General features: G+C 32.6%; 2 protein-coding genes across 2 annotated transcripts; one reads left to right on the top strand and one right to left on the bottom strand.

Annotated features, from left to right (window-relative positions):
* Positions 1–6150: 6150 nt before the first annotated feature.
* LOC115890460 lies at positions 6151–14626 on the bottom strand. Its single transcript, XM_030910700.1, has 2 exons — positions 13921–14626; positions 6151–6543 (listed from the first exon to the last, which is right to left on the bottom strand). Exons 1-2 carry the CDS (start codon positions 14516–14518, stop codon positions 6242–6244), a joined length of 900 nt encoding a protein of 299 aa, XP_030766560.1. The 5' UTR covers positions 14519–14626; the 3' UTR covers positions 6151–6241.
* An 11-nt stretch (positions 14627–14637) lies between these two features.
* On the top strand, positions 14638–16837 carry LOC115890462. The gene is made up of 2 exons (XM_030910701.1): positions 14638–14751; positions 16173–16837. The coding sequence occupies exons 1-2, from the start codon at positions 14744–14746 to the stop codon at positions 16795–16797; spliced, it is 633 nt and encodes a 210-aa protein (XP_030766561.1). The 5' UTR covers positions 14638–14743; the 3' UTR covers positions 16798–16837.
* Positions 16838–19752: the final 2915 nt, after the last annotated feature.

The raw sequence follows: 19752 nt of genomic DNA, 5'->3' as shown, positions 1-19752 counted from the left end.
ATTTTGGTTATTTTAAAAATTGTCGCTAATTCCATTATAATTAATTTTAGACAAAAAGTTTTCACAGATAAAAGTTGTAGATAATCGCATCCCTTAATTGACTATAACTCAGTAATTTTTTGAAAAAAACATATTATAGCTTATATCGCTGAAAAGCTCAAAAATTGCGTTTTTTATGAAGTCATGGCCAACTATGGTTTCCATTTAAAAAACATATGTTTGTGTCATATGTCAAAAATTAAAGGCTTTAGAAAAAAAAACGGAGGACACAATCTCATTAATGTGATTATCTACAACTTTTTGTCTAAAATAGATTTTATAATGGAATTAGGGGCAACTTTTTAAATAGCCGAAATTTGTTTTTTTTCGAAATATCTAGTAAGCCATGCACTTTTTCAAAAATCTAATCCCCATTTAACCGACTCTCTATCTCCAGTAGTTTTCGAGATACCCATTGAGAACATCGTAGAAAACTCACCCCGTATACCTGGTGGAGCATCGTAGTTGGAAACAGGAAATCCCATGCAAATTTTGAACTGTCCAAGTATTGGCTCGCCTGTACCAAGATTATTAAATTAAACAGCCTCGTAACTTGACATTAGCCGCCATATTGCGCATCATCGTGTGGTACTCAGCAGTTTTCAGATTTTTACAAATAATTTTACATTTTTTTTACAGTTATAGTGGATATACTATATTTTTTAAAGTTTTAGTGTACTTAACGTATTATAGTTGATGAACTAGATAGTTTTTTAAAAATATTTATCAAATTTCCCTTAGAATAAATTATTTCGACTAGCTTGCGATATTTTAACATGGTAAAAAGCTAAAACAATTTTTTCTTTGAATACAAATATTGCTTAAAAATTTTAAATGTCAGCAAAATTAGAGAAAAATAAATAAAGACTTTATAGAAAAATAATTTAACTTGTGTAATTGGTATTATTATTAAACATTTGGTTAATAGTTATTTTAAATATCACGCTAGCTGACGTCATCGCGCCAACTACTGTGATTGGTCCAAAGTTACGAGGCAACCTTTTTAATATAATAACCTTGCCCCTGTACATATAACTTTACAGCGAAGGCGTAAGTAGGCTTTTTAAATGTCTGCGTAAGCTAAATTTCACACGCCAAATTTGAATAATCTTGGACATGCCAAAAACACAATTTTTTTACAGGTTTATACAGGTACGGACAAAAAGTTATTACTTTTCAAACCAGTTAAAAATATGTAGGTGGCGCTCTCTACAAGTAAGAGTAATATAGACATCAAAAGAAAGCTTCTCATGTGAAAAAAACTCCCAGACACCAATTTTCATCCAAATATTGACGTTACTTCAGTAATTTTTAAAAAAAAATCGAAATAAAAATGAAACTTCTACACCCTGTATCTCCGAAACTAAGCATTTTCGGAGAAACATTTATACGGACTGTTTTACTTATTTTTATCTGCAAAATATGCTGTCGAAGTTTCCGGAATACAGTTCGGACCACCCTGTAGATTAGACTTTGTTAAACCATTCTACAGGGTGCTTTAAATTTGCTTGTTTTTGGTAAACTACAGTAACCATCAGTTCCTGAAAAATATCGGTTAAACACTGAATGGTTTGGTAAACAGAATATCTAATAATTAATCTTAGATAACATTCTCCAAATTTAATTACCTATAGAATCAAAAAAACTCTTCCGAAGAACCGAAAGTCCGTAACAGAGGCTGGGGCACGAACAGAAGAAGAAGAAGGCCGCCGATGCCGATGACGGTATATAGGAAAAAAGCGAAGAATAAGAGTTGCGCAATTCCTGCTGCCGCTGCTGTTGTTGCGGTTGCCCGACGGCCACGGCCACGGATTCAACGACCTCCGGTTGCCTAGTGAACCAAACCCGTCTCTTCGCTTTTGCACGCCAAGCAGAAGAAGAAGAAGCAGAAGAACGTACGTAAGTCGTTAGACGCCAAGGAGGAATTTCATAATAATATTACAGCAGACTGCATCTTTTCGATATTTTTTATGACATGGTGAACTATAAAGCATTTCTCCATTCTTCTCCATTTATTCAAACGAAATATAGTCTGTCCAACGACAAGATCCTTGACAGTGATAGATGTGTCTTTTTATTTTCAAAGTAGTTTATTTCATTTTACAAAGAAATAAATTGGTATAATTGGAACGCATTAGTGATTACTTCAAAATATTGTGAAAAAACTGTATAAAATTGAAAAATCTAATTCAGTTTTTTTATTAAAAACAATTACAGTATGTGTTAATACAAAACAGGCAAGAGTGTATTTTAAAAAAACACCACATACCAAAAAAAGATATAAAAAAGATTTCCTGCTTTTAAGCCGTGTTTCAAGCTCAAGCAACCTGCGTTTATTGTTACATTTATCAATATAAGTTATGTAAAAATAAAAAATAATAATATTGCAAATGAATAAATAAAACACAACATAAATAAAAGAAAGTAATTTTACAATAATAACACTTTTGGTTAATTAACTTTAATTTTTGTAAACCAGTATCTTTTAACATTATTTCTCTGCAGTACTAAAATGTATTTACCTATCGTGTGCTGCTATAATATTTTACAGATTCTCCAGTTTTTGGTACCATATACGAGATGGTATAGAAACTTTATTTGTGGTTAATTCAACTCTCTAGTCATAATCTCTGGCAAACTCTCTCTGGCGATTTCTGGACACCGAATATTAACTGTGAACTATGGTCTGGGTCAACACTTAATTTTCCCTCGAGTTTTCCTCCACTTAATTTTAAAAAACACGAAACACACGTAGTAACACAGCACATTCCAAAATGCAAAATGCAAATTATTTATAATTTCTATTTGACATAATTTGACACAAAATTATAACCTATAATTTGGCAAGAGTTTGACAATTCTTAAAAATCTTAAGTCGAGTTCATATGCATCAGTCCGGTTGTCGTTCATCGTTCCACCAAACCTTTGAATAAGAAGACTAAGGAAGGAGCATATCAAAAATCTTAGATCCACCAAGATGGGACTCAAATATGGCCGACTTAAATTCCGGTTTACCAGTGCCGTTCTAATTTTATTTAAAAAATGTAAAACTATGATGTAGGGTAGACGTGGGGTAGACTCAATATTTTTTTTTATTTTACGTTGTGAATAAATGTTGGTTGTTATTAAGATTGTTATAAAAACATATTATTATAATAAAAATAGATAAGTTTTAATAATTATTTATTCACACAAACATCCGATACGCTACTGAAGCAGGTTTGAATTGACGTATCTAAATTCTTTGACATCTAATCTTTGACGTAGTAAATAAAACAGGGGGTAAGTATACTCTGTTTTTTTTTCTCAGGTAAGATTTCGACAGACGATGACAGAAGAAAAGCAGATGACGTCCCATACCAATCTATTTATTTTACTAAAAAAAGTTTCTAATAATTTTTAAATTATCTATGGATGGGTTTAAATATAAATCCGTCATACGTCGTGTCTTGTTGTTTTTAACCAGTTTTATTGGTTTATTTAAAAAATGACAGATCGTATTTTAATTTTATTGGTTTGACGGAACGATGAACGACAAACGGACGCCGATGCGTATGAACTCGCCTTTAGATTTTGTCATTTTTGACGCTTGTCAAAGTCTTGCCAAATTATAGGTTATAATTTTGTGTCAACTTTTGTTAAATACCCTGCGTTTTGGAAGATGATGCATTTTGATTCGTATTATTACGTGTGTTTTGTGTCTTTTGAAGTCAAGTGGAGGAAAAATCGAGTGAAAATTAACTGTAGACCCAGAGCACAGTTTATGGTTAATACTCGCTGCCCAGGCAGAAAGTCTTATACATCAATGAAGTTGCCATCGATAAAGTTTGTATACCATTTCGTCGTAGATAAGTGCCATCTCGTATATGGTAGAAGGATCAAACTAAACACATACTAAAAACTGAAGTAGCTGTAAAATATCGACATCACACGATAGGTAAATAATGGATTTTAGTACTGCAGAAAATTAATGTCAAAAGGTACTGGTTGTGGTACTGGTTTAAAAAAATTAAGATTAAAGTTAATTAATCAACCTTTAAGGTATAAAATTTGGTAGGTGTTATTATTAATAAAATAGTTTGTTTTATTTACCTATGTTGTTTTATTTATTCCTGTGGAATATTACAAATTTGTATTTGTACATAAGTTATATTGATAAATATAATCATAAATGCGGGTAGTTTCATAAAGCTTGAAAGTAAATAATAGTTCTTTTTTATATTTTTTTGGTATGTAGTGTCTTGTTCTTGTTTGTTTTGTATTAACACATACCGTTTTTATTAAATAAAATAACTCGATTACATTTTTTCAGTTTTATACAGTTTTTTTCACAATATTTTGAAGTAATCACTTGTCATCTCGTCAATCAAATTTTCAATATATCCTTAGAATATATCGCTATGCGTTCCAGTTGTACCAACTTATTTCTTTGTAAAATAAAATAAACTACTTTGAAATTAAAATGACAGACACATCTATCTTCTCGTTGGACAGACTATATATGAGGCAATGTGGTGTACAACCTAGGGGCAGTGTCGGGCAGTGCGGGGCAATGTCAGGCATTGCGGGGCATTGGGCATTGTCGAGTATTGCGGGGCATTGTGGGGCATTGCGGGGGTACTATGAGGCATTGTTGGGAAATACAAGGTATTGTGTATATGCGCGCGCATCCTCCCACCATCACTTTGATTACGTCATTACGTCACCAAAACTCAAACGGCTTGCAGCCGTCAGCGTAACGGGTCAACGCTCTAGCTCCAGCTAGCTTGTTTATTTGTTTCGGAGTAGGTATTCAGTGTAGTTATTATCGCAGTATGTATATGGCAGTTCATTTTAAGCGATACCACTGTTGCTGTCTCCAAAATGGAAAGAGGTATACGGTCGGTTAAATTAGGGAAAAGTTGCCTGTCTGCAATTTCCTATACCTATAAATATAAACTGTTCGTCTGTTATTAGTTCTAAGTTGTTCTTGCGAAAGCGAGTTTATTTTTTATATTTCTGTTATGTGTAGTTTTTAAACAAAAAAAAATATTATGGTTTTTGTGCCTTTAGTTATTTATTATGACAATAAAATACATAAGAACTATGTAGGGGCTATAAAACAGTGTTTACCCTTTTTAATATTATTTGTCTCTTTTCACCACATCCAATGAAAAGAGGTAGATATATATTGCATTAGGGGGCATTGCCAGGCAATGTTGGGCAATACGGGGCATTGTTGGACAATACGAGGCATTAATGGGCAATACGAGGCATTGTTGTGCAATGTGGGGCATTGTCGGGCATGATTGAGTAGGAAAGGGGCATTGCGGGGCAATATTCGAGTAATCGAGGCATTCATTGCCTTCTGGTGTACAGAAATTGGTCATGTACTTACCCCCTGAAATAAAAGCAAAAATGCAAGAAAAAAATATATAATTAATCAATTTAAGTGAATTTCATAAATGATCGGTTCTACTACACGTATGTATATTATATGTATAGTCACTTACTAGCGAAAAGTTGTTCCATTATTTCACTCGATTTTTGCCGAGATCTACCGCACGCTACACAACCAACTATTTTAAAGTGTTTTTCGATAAATCGCGATAGTGTCACTGTTAATTTAAGTTCTGCCACAATTTACATCTAGATTTACTACCTTTATACAACTATCAGTAGTAGAATAAATAATAAATAATATAAAATAAGCTCTGTAAAGACTGACAGATCCACAAAATTTCAAATTAAATTCAAATGTGTCAAATGAATCGTCGAACAGAACTGTTAAGGATCCCCATCCTACAGTCCTTTTTCCGCCCACCATGCATGAATACATGCATAGCATTATGCTCCTTCCTTAGTCTTCTTATTTAAAGCATCAAACCAATAATAAAATATGAAATATGATCTGTCATTTTTGAAATAAACCAATAAAATTGATTAAAAACAACAAGAGATGACGTATAACGGATTTATATATAAACCCATAGAGTTAAAAATTAAAAACCCATCCATAGTTAACTTAAAAAATATTAGAAACTTTTTAGTTTGGTATGAACGTCATCTCCTTTTTTTCTCTCATCGTTTGTCGAAAGGTTACCTGAAAAAAAAAACATAAAAACACAAAACAAACCAAATAAACATTTATTAATTAAATGAGACCAAAAGCATATTTTTTTCATTTTGTTTTCCTAATAAATACACAGGGCAAAAAAACATTTTATAGGTCACAGCTCGATGTCCACTTTTTATTCTCCTTTTTCTCGATCTCTTTCTTGTCGCAGAGACTGTCCGAACAGGTTTTCCTCTTGACCCTCAAATCGGATTTGTTATTCATAGTCGGCTCGGTGATACTCTTGCCCAAATTCTTTTTCAGCAATTCCAGCTTTTCGCGCTTTTCTTGCTGCTTGTACGCGGCCAAAACGGAGTTCAGAATGTCGATAATGCTCTCGTAATCTGATCGGCTGAGGAGGACCACGCTGGACTTTGACACGGATGCTGGTTTCTGTTTGCTTTCTGAAACTAAAAAAATACTTTGTAGGTACTTCTCTATATACAGGGTGATTCAGGCTTCCGAAAAAGCTCTACAGGGTTCGGCAATAGTGCGTCGGGCATCTGTAGCTCCTAGAATAAAAAACTTGGTAATTTTGTTTAAGTGTAAACTTAAAGTATGTACCCTCGTACTTAATCGTACTCGTAATTCTCGGCGAAAATTTCCCGCTAAAATCGAAAATTACCTGGCGAAAATTTCCCGCAGAATGTCTAAGTGACAATGACACATTTGTCACTTAGACGTAAAATATTTTTAATAGGTATTCTCTAAAAATGTCTCGATTTGGAAACGATTCTTTAAGTGCAATTCACAAAACATCCCCCTTTTTTTCTTTAATGGCCATAAGCGGGAATAAAAGCCTAACCGACCGAACAAACACTAGAGGCGCCACCGGTCATCAAATGGTGTAAAAATTGCGAAAATTTAATCATCTAATTTTGACACAAGGGGTCGCGCTTAATTTTTTCAATTTTAATTCAATATTCATTGTTTTCAAACTATACTATTAGACTTTGTTGTATTTTGTGAATGTACAAATGTTTTCTTAGTATAAAGTTGCATTTTAGTAATTTAAATTCTATTACATACAAATTTAAGATTCAAATATTATGACATATATGTCAGTTGCCGTCTAAAATGTCATCTTGATAACAAAAAGTTTAGTTATTGTCAAAAGTAGTTAAAATCATGTTAAAATATTAAAATTTACAAGTTATAATTAGATATTTTATATTATTTCAACAACAAACACATAATAGTACAGCGTAATGTTGATATGCAGGTCCAAAACAAAATGTGCCGTTATATTTTCCAGTTTTCGTTGTCAGCCGCGGAAGTGTCAGTGAATTTAGTGCTGTCGGATATTTTTATTTGTGAAATAGAAATATTGCGTTTGGATTGCAAAACTAAAAGTGGAAGTTTTAATGCAATGTAAGTAAACGTATGTCCATTTTATATTTTACTTTTTTCATACCTACGACAAATATACATACATATATTGAAATTTTATAATTCGTTTTATTTAAAAAATGTTAGAAAACAAGCTTGTAATCCTGTAATTGACATAATTGTTATGTAATATATTCCATTTAAATGTAATATATTACTTTACAATTAAAAAATGAAATTTTAAAAAATATATTAAAAATATATAAAGGCATTAATTGAAATTTTTTGAGTGCGAACAAACACGAGAGGCGCTTTATTATTTACTTTCATTTCTTAACATGATAGACGAAGTTCTAAAGGGGGATGTTTTATGGTGCAATTAAAGAAAAATTTGCCGAAAGTAAGCCGAAAAACACTATAATTAATCACCAGTATGTATGAAAATAGTTTATGGACTTTATAAAAGATAGAAACTACATTTTGGATGCGAATCTCGGCACTGGCCAATATTTTGACCGATTGGGCATTTAGATATAGATAGAGATATAGATTATATAGACTATAAAGATTTTACGGAAAAAAACTATTTGGAATGTAACAGCCAATCTATTAATGGAAAAATACCAAAAAAATATAATATTAAATTTAATCCCTTTACTGACACCGAATTTAAAATATTCCGGGAGGCAAAAAGTGCCAAAATGAAGGAATTGCAGATGGACCCTCTAAAAAGAAAAGAAAGCTCTAAGGCACTCAAATACGAAGAAATTGATGGTACGTAATTGTAATGAAGAATGTCAAAATGGCTGGACATAAATAGAGGTCAACCGGATATATGTATGTCCAGTAAGGCTATTCCAAAAATTTATGGAAAAAAGAAAATTAATTAATGTTCCAAGATTGTTTTTAACTGTAAATCCTTCCTGGAAAACGGGTAAATGGTTCAAGAACCTTCCTGTTGGAAAAAATACGTTTGTTCAATAGGTGTCTATCGAAGCGAAAAAATCAGATTTGGCTACGGAGAAAGTAATTAGCTACGTGCAAGAGCTGTGTCGACACTAGCAAAGAAGGTGGTTGGGGAGAACACAATAGACAAAATAACTGGGCACGCAAACCCGAAGTCAATTAAACCAGGGGCTTTTTTTTTATTTATTTTAGGGGGGACCCAAATAAAAAATAATGCAAAATATGCCTTTTAGGACGCCATTTTTAACCTAAAAGCCTAATATTTAACCCAATTTACACGCTTTAGGGGGGGGGCATGAGCTTTTCTTCCTTTTTTTTAAATGGAACACCCCGTATATTATTTTTTCAATAGACCGAGAATTAAAAAATATTATTAAATTATTATATTATAATATTATTATATTATTTTGATATGTATTAGAGTATTTCAATATTTTTAATGGTTTTGCAGATATTCGCGGTCTTATCTTTCATATGGCATTTCCCATAGTAAATTTTTTCCAAAGCCATCCAATGATTTTTCTCCCGTATTTTACAGTTGAAAGAGCCATATGAAATAATACTGCGTGTATCTGCGAAATCATTCAAAATTTTGAAATACTTTAAATAAAAAAATTGTTCATTTTCTAACTCTCCATCTAATAGAAATATAATATACAGGGTGTTCCATTTAAAAAAAAATAAAGAAAAATTATTTTATATTTTAGAAACTTTGGCGTAGAATTATTTTGAACACCCTGTATGTTTTACGATTAGGATATTTATAGCAAAGTAAGTATAGACCATCTAAAGTAAATACCTAATACAGTTTTGATTTCAGGACATTTCTTGTATGTTTAATATTTTTTTTTAAAAGGCTGAAAAATATATTTTTTATTTATTTATCACTATTTCTGAAAAGTCTACAAGCACAAATTAACGAACTAAATACAGCCAGCAATAAAATAGGTCTCAAAATGAATTTATTGTAAAACTTGGAAAATAAGTTCGTCATAATAATGCTTTTATGTATTCACTATTCTAATAAACAATATGCATTCCTTCGGAAACTCTCTATTTATTTATTTGGTAATGCTAAAACACTCTATTTGAAAGTCGATTAGGGAAAACAGTATGATTCATTGGCAAGCGATGTAAATATTTGTGATCAGGTAAAATTGTGATGTAAGAGGAGGTTTAGCTCGGAGGCGGCAGGTCAGTCAGTTGTTGATAGGCCGGCCGGCTGTGTAGTGTTGTGTTTTGTCACAGAGCTGACAAATGGAGGTTGCGAGTCTTTTGACTAATATAGTTGCAAGTCGTTTGACTGTAAGCCAACGGGGTCGTTTGACCACGGTAAGAAAACCTCTGTGACGTCTTGCCTTCGAGTTGATCTTGAGAGTTTGAGGTCTCCATAATGTCTTCTCGATTGACGATGCGGCGTTGGGATGGTGAGCTACCCAAATAGCTTATTCGATTGGGATGCGAATCTGTTTAGCGGCAGAATTGCGTCCGGGGGAAGCCCCTATACTATTTCAGGTGACACTAGCTAGTTGTTGAAGATTATTAACCAATAGATCCGAATAATATTTGAATTAGATGGAAGATATGGAATGTGATATATTGAATAGAATATCAGTGATGGCAGTGGCTAGGGGGTGGAGTACCCCCGGGTGAGTCTTACTACTTAACTATCAATTTTATCCAGATCAGTAAATGTTTGTTTTGTTATTTTCATGTACAATGAGAGAGTGCTTGCCAATGACCAACTAAATGGATATTTGAGGTGAATTTGCATTGTGAGACCCGGTTGAGTAAGCACCAAAAATACCGATTTTACATTAGTAAAAACTAAAGTAATGTAAAACGAATTGGTAGACAGAAAAGACAAAAGACATTCTAGTAAATAATACAATACTGGAAATAGTAGAAGAATATATATATTTGAAGCAATTAATACATAGCTCGGGATCTCTAGTACACTGTTCGGTTTTTATATGATTCAAAATAAAAAATATATAAATTGTAAAATTAGTATTTTTTTAATGGCCATAATGGGTTCTTTCAAAATCATCGAACAGCTAAATCATTTCCATAGATCCAGTGACGTACCGTTACTTTGAATTTTGAGACCAAAAACTGAAACAATAATTTTTCTTTTAAGTTAACATTTTGCATGAAAATGTTAACTAATAAGTTAGAATAATTATAATTCTTCCCTAACTAAGTGGTTTTATCGCTAAATTTAACTAAAGCTAAGTACAACACAAATCTTAAATACGTGGACTATTATAACAACAAATACATGGTAAAAGACTATTTTGATAGCATTCTGAACGAGAATTCAAGTTAAACTTTTTAGAAAACAATTTAAAGGAAAAATGTTAATTTAGTTAATATTAATTTTTGTATACTGCTCAGATTTATCTGGTCTTCTATCATATATTTTGGAAATTAGAGAATTATCTGAAGATTTTCATGTAAAAATTGGCATTGATAGATGTGGTGGATCACTTAAAGATTGTCTGAATGTGCTCCCTGAAAATGCTTCCCGAATATTTCAAGAAATATAAAAGTGCTGGAATTAATAAACTATTCATAATTGGCTTAGGACCAAAGTTGTCTGAATCTTATGCTAACATTAAAAGCCTCTTTGAGACATTAGATCTGCAGTCCATATGTGGAATTTGTTCCTATACTTTTGCCGCTTACTTTAAGCTTATTATGATTCTCCTTGGTCTTTAGTCAAATTCATCCACTCACACTTGCCTATGGTATGATGTAAATGTAAAGGAAATGGAAATTAAAGAATCATTCAGAACTATAAAAAGTATTACAGAAAATACAAATTTATGGCAACAATCTGGAGGAAATAAAACAAAAGCCCAAAGATTTTAGTAAGCGTTTTTGTTTGAAATATTTTTTTTGTATTTTTTAAACTGTTGTTCAATGAACCATATAAAAAAAGGGCAATTATTTTTTAGAAAACTGTATAAACATACCTTTAACCATTGGCGACGAAGAAACACGTGTCTTAAAGTATATTCCCCCTCCTGAGCTTCACCTTTTGTTAGGTGTCGTTCAAAAACTATTTGATTGTCTTGAATTGGAGAATACCAATGTTGCAACAGGATGGATAAAAAAGCGGGATTGAAACTAGATCATTATGGAAAATGTAACGGAAATAACGTCAGACAACTTTTAAAGAAAGTGGATATTTTGAAGACGATATCGCCCGGTAAAGAATCCTATTCAAAGTTTTGACAAGCAAAAACCTAAACATCTTCTTTTTTTTAGGAAATAAATATATTGCAGTGTTTTCTGCATTCAATGAAGTAGTTTTGAGTTGTTTTGGTCAAGCACTAAACAAACATTTTGAACATGACATCGAACAATTTAGATTGGAAATACTCAACTTAGGTATTAAGATAACTCCAAAGATTCATGCAATTGTGCATCATGTGCCAGAGTTTATAAAAGCAAATCATAGAGCTCTAGGATTTTACTCGGAACAAGCATCTGAGCAGGTTCATTTTTCCTTTAAATTATTTTCTAAAAAGTTTAATTTGAATCCTCGTTCAGAATGCTACCAAAATAGTCTTTTTACGATGTATTTGTTGTTATAATAGTCCACGTATTTAAAATTTGTGTTGTATTTAGCTTTAGTTAAATTTAGCGATAAAACCACTTAGTTAGGAAAGAAATATAATTATTCTAACTTATTGGTTAACATTTTTATGCAAAATAAAACATATAGCTGTAATATGATTTTTTTGACAAATTATTTGTCAGTTTTTGGTCTCAAAATTCAAAGTCACGGTACGTCACTGGATCTATGGAAATGATTTAGTTGTTCGATGATTTTGAAAGAACGCATTATGGCCATTAAAAATTACTAATTTTACAATTTATATATTTTTTATTTTGAATCATATAAAAACCGAACAGTGAGTACCAGAAATTAACAGAAAAATTAAGTTAACGTGGAGTACTTATGGAAGAAACTCAATCAATTCAAATCTAGAATGCCACTTTATATAAAGAAGAAAACATTAACGATTAAACAAAACCTCGTTCGATTATGGTACAAAATACAGGGTGTTCCATTTAAAATAGTCCCGAAAGTATTAAAAAAAAAGAAATGAAAAATCTGTTTTAATTTTACCTATTTATTTGAAGAGATATTAAAAAACAAATGCCACTTCATCATCGACACCTTTTTCTATTTATACTATGCTAATATCACCAGTTTGCTAATTTAAGCAACTCTGCGCTTCGATAAAAAGAAAATAAAGAATAGTGGACACTTGGTATTTAAAATTTAATTTGAAATAACTCTATATACATAACTAGTTTACTTCGACCACAAAATACATCTGTTTTTGCATATATACATGTCATTACACTATCAGATATATCTCGGAGAGAATAACATTAGCTCTTAGGTCTTTTTTTTAAATAACTCATGTTATGTTAAATAATTAAACAATATTACGCGTTAAAGAAGAATGGGGTCATCTTATGACCCCATATATATATGACTAAGATAATATTTCCTGTTTAGTTCGAATTAATGATTCAATGTTGCAAATTGTTTGGCCAGTAGGTTGCAAAACAACGCCAAATTTTCCAAGCTAAGTAAATTAAGCATGATACTTATTAGCATATTTTTCTGTAAAGATGAATAAAATTTGACCTATATTAGTTCGGAAATTTTGTATGAATGTCTAAATTATTGAGTTAATTTGTAGAACTAACGAAACTTTTAATACATGTTTTATATTTTTGGAGACTTTTGATAAACATTTAAGTTAATTATTGAATAATTGAGGCAGGTTATACAGGGTGGCGCCTCTCATACGCCGCGGGGTCTCCAAGGAGAACGACAGTTTGAAACGAAATTTGGTGAGCAGGTTAATTCGGAGCACTTTTTAAAAATAGAGAGAATTCTACAGGGTGTCCCCAAAAAAATTTACATATCAAAGTTGTGTTTTTTGTAATGGAACACCCTATATATTAATTGATTTTCGGATTCTGGGAGAAAAAATCAAGGTGAGTTTTAACCAAAAAGTTATACAGGGTGAGAGAAAATTAATATTGAACATTGGTCACCTTTAAAAGCATGTTACTCTTTTATTTTAAATAGAACACCCAGTATATTATTCCGATATTCAATAGAGAATTCATGTTTCTTCAAAATACTATTAAGGTTGCCTACCCCTCAAACAAAGGTTTTACTAGATATTTTAATTTAGGTACATGATCTGATCCGAGTAGATCTTTATTATTTGATAAAATCTAGGTGGGTGTGATATTCTGGCGTTACTTCAACATAGATGCCTAATTAGTCCAACTTTAACAACTAGTTATCATTTTGTGTCAGTTAAAACAAAAAAAAATCTCAGAAACTTGCCGAAAATGCAAACTTCTCCTACATCAGAGAGAATTGATATGATTCTATTTGTTGGTGAATGCAGTAGCTCAGAAATTCTTTATTAAAAATACTTCATACTCACCCTCACGATCGCCATTATTATTTCTATTTTCACGATCTTCTTTTTCTTTAGCGTATTTCTTAAACTCTTCATCCAAAAGCACATAAATATACTTGTCCAACGACACTATTTTATCGCTGTTACATAACTTTTTAGAACTTCCGATAGTTTGACTCTTTTGCGGATTCAAATCGCAACACAAACTGTCCATGTCCAAAATACCCTTATTCACATCTTCAGATTTTTCGTCAATGTTTTCCAAGGCTTTTGCTTCACTTGCAGGCAAAGAAGACTGGTCCAGAGCGTAAGCTAGAGATGGCAAGTCATCCAGAGAACCGTGAACGGCATTTGAACCAGGTAGATTTGACTGTTTGCTGATAGAATACGTTTCACTAGTAACGTCATCCACATTAACGATCTTCTGTAGCGAACTGAACCCTTTCACGCGTCTGATATACATCTTTAACTTGAGAAGTTTCTTCAAAGACGTTATCTTGGACTCGATAATTTCCAACATGTTTGCGATAAGGATTTGTAGGTCCACTTCCATAGCATCGGTATGGGTGACTAGGTTTCTTGTGATGGTTTTGACGGTATTTTTAAATTTTTTCGACGACATGGTTTGGGGGAGTTTGGTCGCAGAGGAATTACTTGGAATTTTGAGTAAATTGTGAAGTGACAAAACTATGAAATGACAACCGATACCGATATGTGTCTCGAAAAATTGTTTTTTGCTAGGTTATAAGTCAGTGTCAGTTCAGTTACATGCGTTTAAAATTCAAGTTTCTTTATTCGCATTCAGTCATTCATCATATCATTTATTTCATCATAAGTATGGGTACTAATGCCTAGGTAAGTCTGTTTTAAGAGTCCATTTAGCTAGTCCGAAAAAGTAGCAAAATAAGGGCTCTGCATTTAACGTTTTATGTAAAACTGGCTAGGTATTCTTACACAAATGAAGCAGGAAATTAAAGATAAAGGATTATACTATATCCGTATTGTACAGATTTTTAGACAACTTCTTTATTTTTAAGATTTTGATGGTAAACATCAACAAAATATTCCTTATATTTGGACTAAATTTTCTCGAAAACAAAGATATAATTTAAAATTCCGTTACAATACGGAAATAGATTGAAGTTTTGTGATTAAAGTGATATATAATTTATATAGTATTGTAACCGGGCCCCATAGGCCCCCCCCCTCTGTATCCGCCACTGGATCTGTATAATTTTTATAATGAGCGAAATATAAGGGGCGTGTAATTGCGTATGTTAAAAACATATACATAGGTAAGAAAAAATAAAACTTAAATCAGAGTTTAAAAAACTATATCACAAATCAATTGCAGCAAATAATACGAAAATTTAACAAAAAATTGCATTTTTCCCAACTTCAAGCTTTTTGTTTTTGTCTAAAAATTCAGGATATCTACTTCGTTTTATAAGACATTCCTTAATTTTAGGGTCGTAAAGTGAAACATTTCGATAAAATATTCAAAGAACAAAATAAAAATGAAAAACGGTATCGACGACAATTTTCTCCGGTAATTACGCCGCGCCGGCTGTGGCAATAGACAATGCCGAATCCATCGTCGTCATCTTGTATTATATCTCGGATCTGCCGATTGAATTGATTCCCGTGAACTAGTCTTTTAATTAGTTCCTATCAGTCCTTTCGGTCCGGGACAGGTAATATACGGCTGACACCCTCCACTCTTAGTTTCTATTTCTTCATCGGGCTACTTAAAAACACTTCTAGCATCGGGCTACGATCGTGCTGGCCGATCCGTACGTAAACTAGTATTTTATTTTGTTCCTATAGTTCCTCTAAGTCCGGATCCGATAACATACGGCTGGCACTCCCCACTCCCGCCTAGCATCGGTATACGATTGCGCTGGTCGATCCGTACGTAAACTAGTCTTTTATTTAGTTCCTCTAGGTCCGGATCCGATAACATACGGCTGGCCCTCCCCACTCCTGCCTAGCATCGGGCTACGATCTAGGATATCTGTCACAGTCTCGATCCCGGAATAGGTCCTGAGAAACTCGTTATTTGAGAAACCGGGAACTAGTTCCTTTCATACCGGGGTCGGAATAGTTCACACACCTCTAGTAACCGGTACGGTGCGCGGCGTGGAATACTCATACATACTGATAATTTCTGATTTCTGCCGATAAAGCGCTGCGGTCGGAACTTGTTGAAATCAACTGAAATACACCAAGCCTATAACAAACAACATGTTCGTTATTAACCAACTAATATTTTGTAGATATAAAAATTATTGTTATCCAGAAAATTGCTTTGATCCTTGCTGCCAAACTTCCAGGTCACGTAGAAGTGATGAAGAAGATCTTGCATCAAACATAAAAGAATTCCAGCTACAGAAAATATATAACACAAACGATAAAACAGCACAATTCAATACTTTGATCAAAACTGATAAATCGGTTATAGTGGAACATAAAAAGTCGTCGTTAAGTAACAGAGAAAAGAACAAACCTATAGAAATATCAGAAGTTGATTTAACTAAGAAATCTCTTAAATCACTGTTTAATCCATTTAAAGGTAAATCGCCGAAAAGAACTAAACGTAAAAATGACAGTGATGAAGAGCCTAATGAAAAAGTATCAGTGATTCATAAATTAGATGAACCTGTTGGCCAAAACAGTTCATCTAGTTTGTCTCCAAGAACACAGGAATTAAAATCAAACGATATAAATTATGAATTATCTTTCAGTGATGCTATCAAAATTAAAATCGAATACCAAAAACTGATAGATATTATTTGGACAAGCTGCTTTAGGGTGCTATTTGGGCCATCTTTAGATGAAACTATTGTAGCGTCTGTTGATACTGTTCATTGCATTATGCAACTTAGATACCAATCATGTTGAAAATTTAATCGAAAAGCAATAAATAAAGAATTAAAAATAATTGTGTTTTGTTAATATTTATCTTAAACTAATTTGAAAACGAATTTTATTCTGTTAGATTTTAGCCAAACTATACTTATATATACCGGGTGTTGCATCCTCGTTGGAAACAGGAAATCCTATGCAAATTTTGAATTGTCCAAATATTGACTTCCCAGTTAAATTTACAGAGCGAATTGGTAAATAGGTTTTCTAAAGGTCCGCCTCTGCTGAATATACATATATTCCAAATTTGAACAATTTTGAACCAGCCGATTTTAACTAATTAAAGAAAAATTGTATCTGTTTTTAAATTAAAACTGTGGTATTAAACTGACAGATATTAAAAAAGTCCCCAAAAAAAGTTACAGATTAAAGTTGTGTTTTTGTAATGGAACACTCTATATATTAATTGATTTTCGGATTTTAGATGATAAAAATGTTTTTCACATATTTAAGATTTTCCAAAAATGAAGAACAATTTTAAAATTTCTATAAAAGTTACCTAAATTTGGTGTTTACGCGGTATAGCATAATAAATAGTTAAAATAACTATTGTACTTTATATCAAAATAAAACTTGACCCAAAAAGTTATACAGGGTGAGGCAAAATTATTATTGAACATCGGCCACTTTCTAAAGCAAGTTACTCTTATATTATTATTATTTTAAATGATACATCCGGTATATTATTCCGATATTAAATAGATATATACTCATACCTCTTCAAAATACTATTAAAGTTGCCTACTCCTCAAACAAAGATTTTCGTAAATATTTTCATTTTTATAATTTAGTGTCAGTAGATTTTTATTATTTGATAAACTATAGGTGGCTATGATATGCCTGACGTTACTTCAACATCGCTGTCGAATTAATGCAACTTTAACAAGTACTCTTTAACAAGTTATTCTCATTTTTGGTCAGTTAAATAAAAAAAACCTCAGTGTTTACCTGAGAGAAATTGTGGCTGCCTTTGGAAGTAGACTCCACATATGCCTTTTAACATGAAAAGAAAATCATTTTATGCAGTGAACAGGAAAGAATCTAGCTAATTTTTGTCACATAATTATACGTTTAAATCTAGTTTCAATTCTGTAATAATTAAAATATGTTTTAAACATCTTTTTATTACCGTTTAATATTTTGCTCTAAATCGTAGCCACCTAGATTTTAGATTTTAAAGATCTACTGACATAAAATCATAAAAAGGAAAACATGCAGGAAAATATTTGTTTTAGTTGCAACCTTAACGTAAACTAAAAAGATATATGAATTCTCCATTGAATACCGGAATAATATATTGGATGTTCCATTTAAAAAAAAAGAGTAACTTGCTTTTAAAAGTGACAAATGTTCAGTATTAATTTTCTCTCACCCTGTATAACTTTTCGGGTCAAATTGTAATTTGGTTTAATATACAATGGTCATTGTAATTAAATATCAGGCTATACAGGGCAAATTACAGTTTAGGTAGTTGTTATTGAAATTTAAAATGTATTCTTCATTTTCACAAAATGCGAAATATGAACTTTGGTGAAATATGTCAAAATTTCTTACACTTTAGGCTTCTTTAATGAAACTCACCTTTATTTTTTTCCTAGAATTCAATAATCGATTAATTTATATAGGGTGTACCATTACAAAAAACAACTTTGATGCGTAACTTTTTTCGGGGACACCCTGTAGAACTCCATATATTTTTATGAAATGCTTTCAATTAACTTACATATGCTCTAAACATTTCATTTCGATATAAACTACCGTTCTGCTGGCGTTCCTAACTTAACCGCGTCGTATAAGAGGCGCCACCCTGTACTGTCTATACTACTACGTTATACGTTTTAGTACCGTTATAGTACCTATGGTTAGTGTCCCTGAAATTAATTTTTGTAATTTCAAACTTATTCGAATGAGGCAAAAACCTAAAGTATAGAAAATACAATTTGACACCCCTCGTGATTATCTAGTAACTAACCCAACCCAGTATACATTTGTTACAAGTAAATCTTGTATTATTGGCCCCAATAATAAACTTTTTATTGATTAATAAGCAGCGCTGTAATCATAGAAAAAAATACGTTTATTATGTGGTGGTACCATATTATCGATGAGTACCTAACCCAGAAACGAGGCATTGCCGTCGTCCGCGTCGCCTCCACGTATAGTCCCGGCCGTAGTCAGGTGTGTGACAGTGACCAAGAACTCCAAAAGCAAGCCCCCTCGCCGGTGCCCCTGAGGGCCGCCCAATGGGTCAACGTACCGCGCCGCGGGTACCGTTAGACGCGGTACGAGCGCGCGCCGCTGCCTCGGCTCGTTTGTCGCTTAAGTAGCCCGATAACTTTAGACTTTTTCAACAACAAAAAATAGTAACAATTTGACATTAGTTGATATCAATGTGATCGGTTTTAGAAGGGATAATCAGACACACGAAATTCTACGAAGAATAGGTTTGTCGTGGGCAGCATTCCGCAAACTAAAGCATATACTGAGATCTGATCTTCCAATATGTTTAAAAAGAAAGGTCTTTAACCAGTGTGTCTTGCCTGTCCTCGCGTATGGAGCTGAAACACTAACTTTGACAAAAAAGAACATATATAGAATACAGGTCATGTAACGGAAAATGGAAAGGTCCATGTTGGGAGTTACACTTAGAGATAAAATACCCAATCATACCATACGAAATCGAACAGGAGTAAGAGATGCGTTGATATCTGTCTTATATCTTAAACGGAATTGGGCAGGACGTGTGGCTAGGATAACAGATGGACGATGGACAAAGAGACTTGTGTAATGGAGACCAAGACACGAGGCCTATAGAAGCAGAGGACGACCTCCTAGTCGATGGACAGCGATGATATTCAAAGAGTGGCTGCACTGATAAAAAAGATAGACTTGAACTAAAGTCGTTATCGTTCTTGAAAAAAAAAATTAGTG

Source organism: Sitophilus oryzae, unplaced genomic scaffold (assembly GCF_002938485.1).
Source record: "Sitophilus oryzae breed Bouriz unplaced genomic scaffold, Soryzae_2.0 scaffold_866_pilon_pilon, whole genome shotgun sequence".
Classification (NCBI taxonomy): Eukaryota; Metazoa; Arthropoda; class Insecta; order Coleoptera; family Curculionidae; genus Sitophilus; species Sitophilus oryzae.
This window is presented reverse-complemented; position numbering and strand designations above follow the sequence as displayed.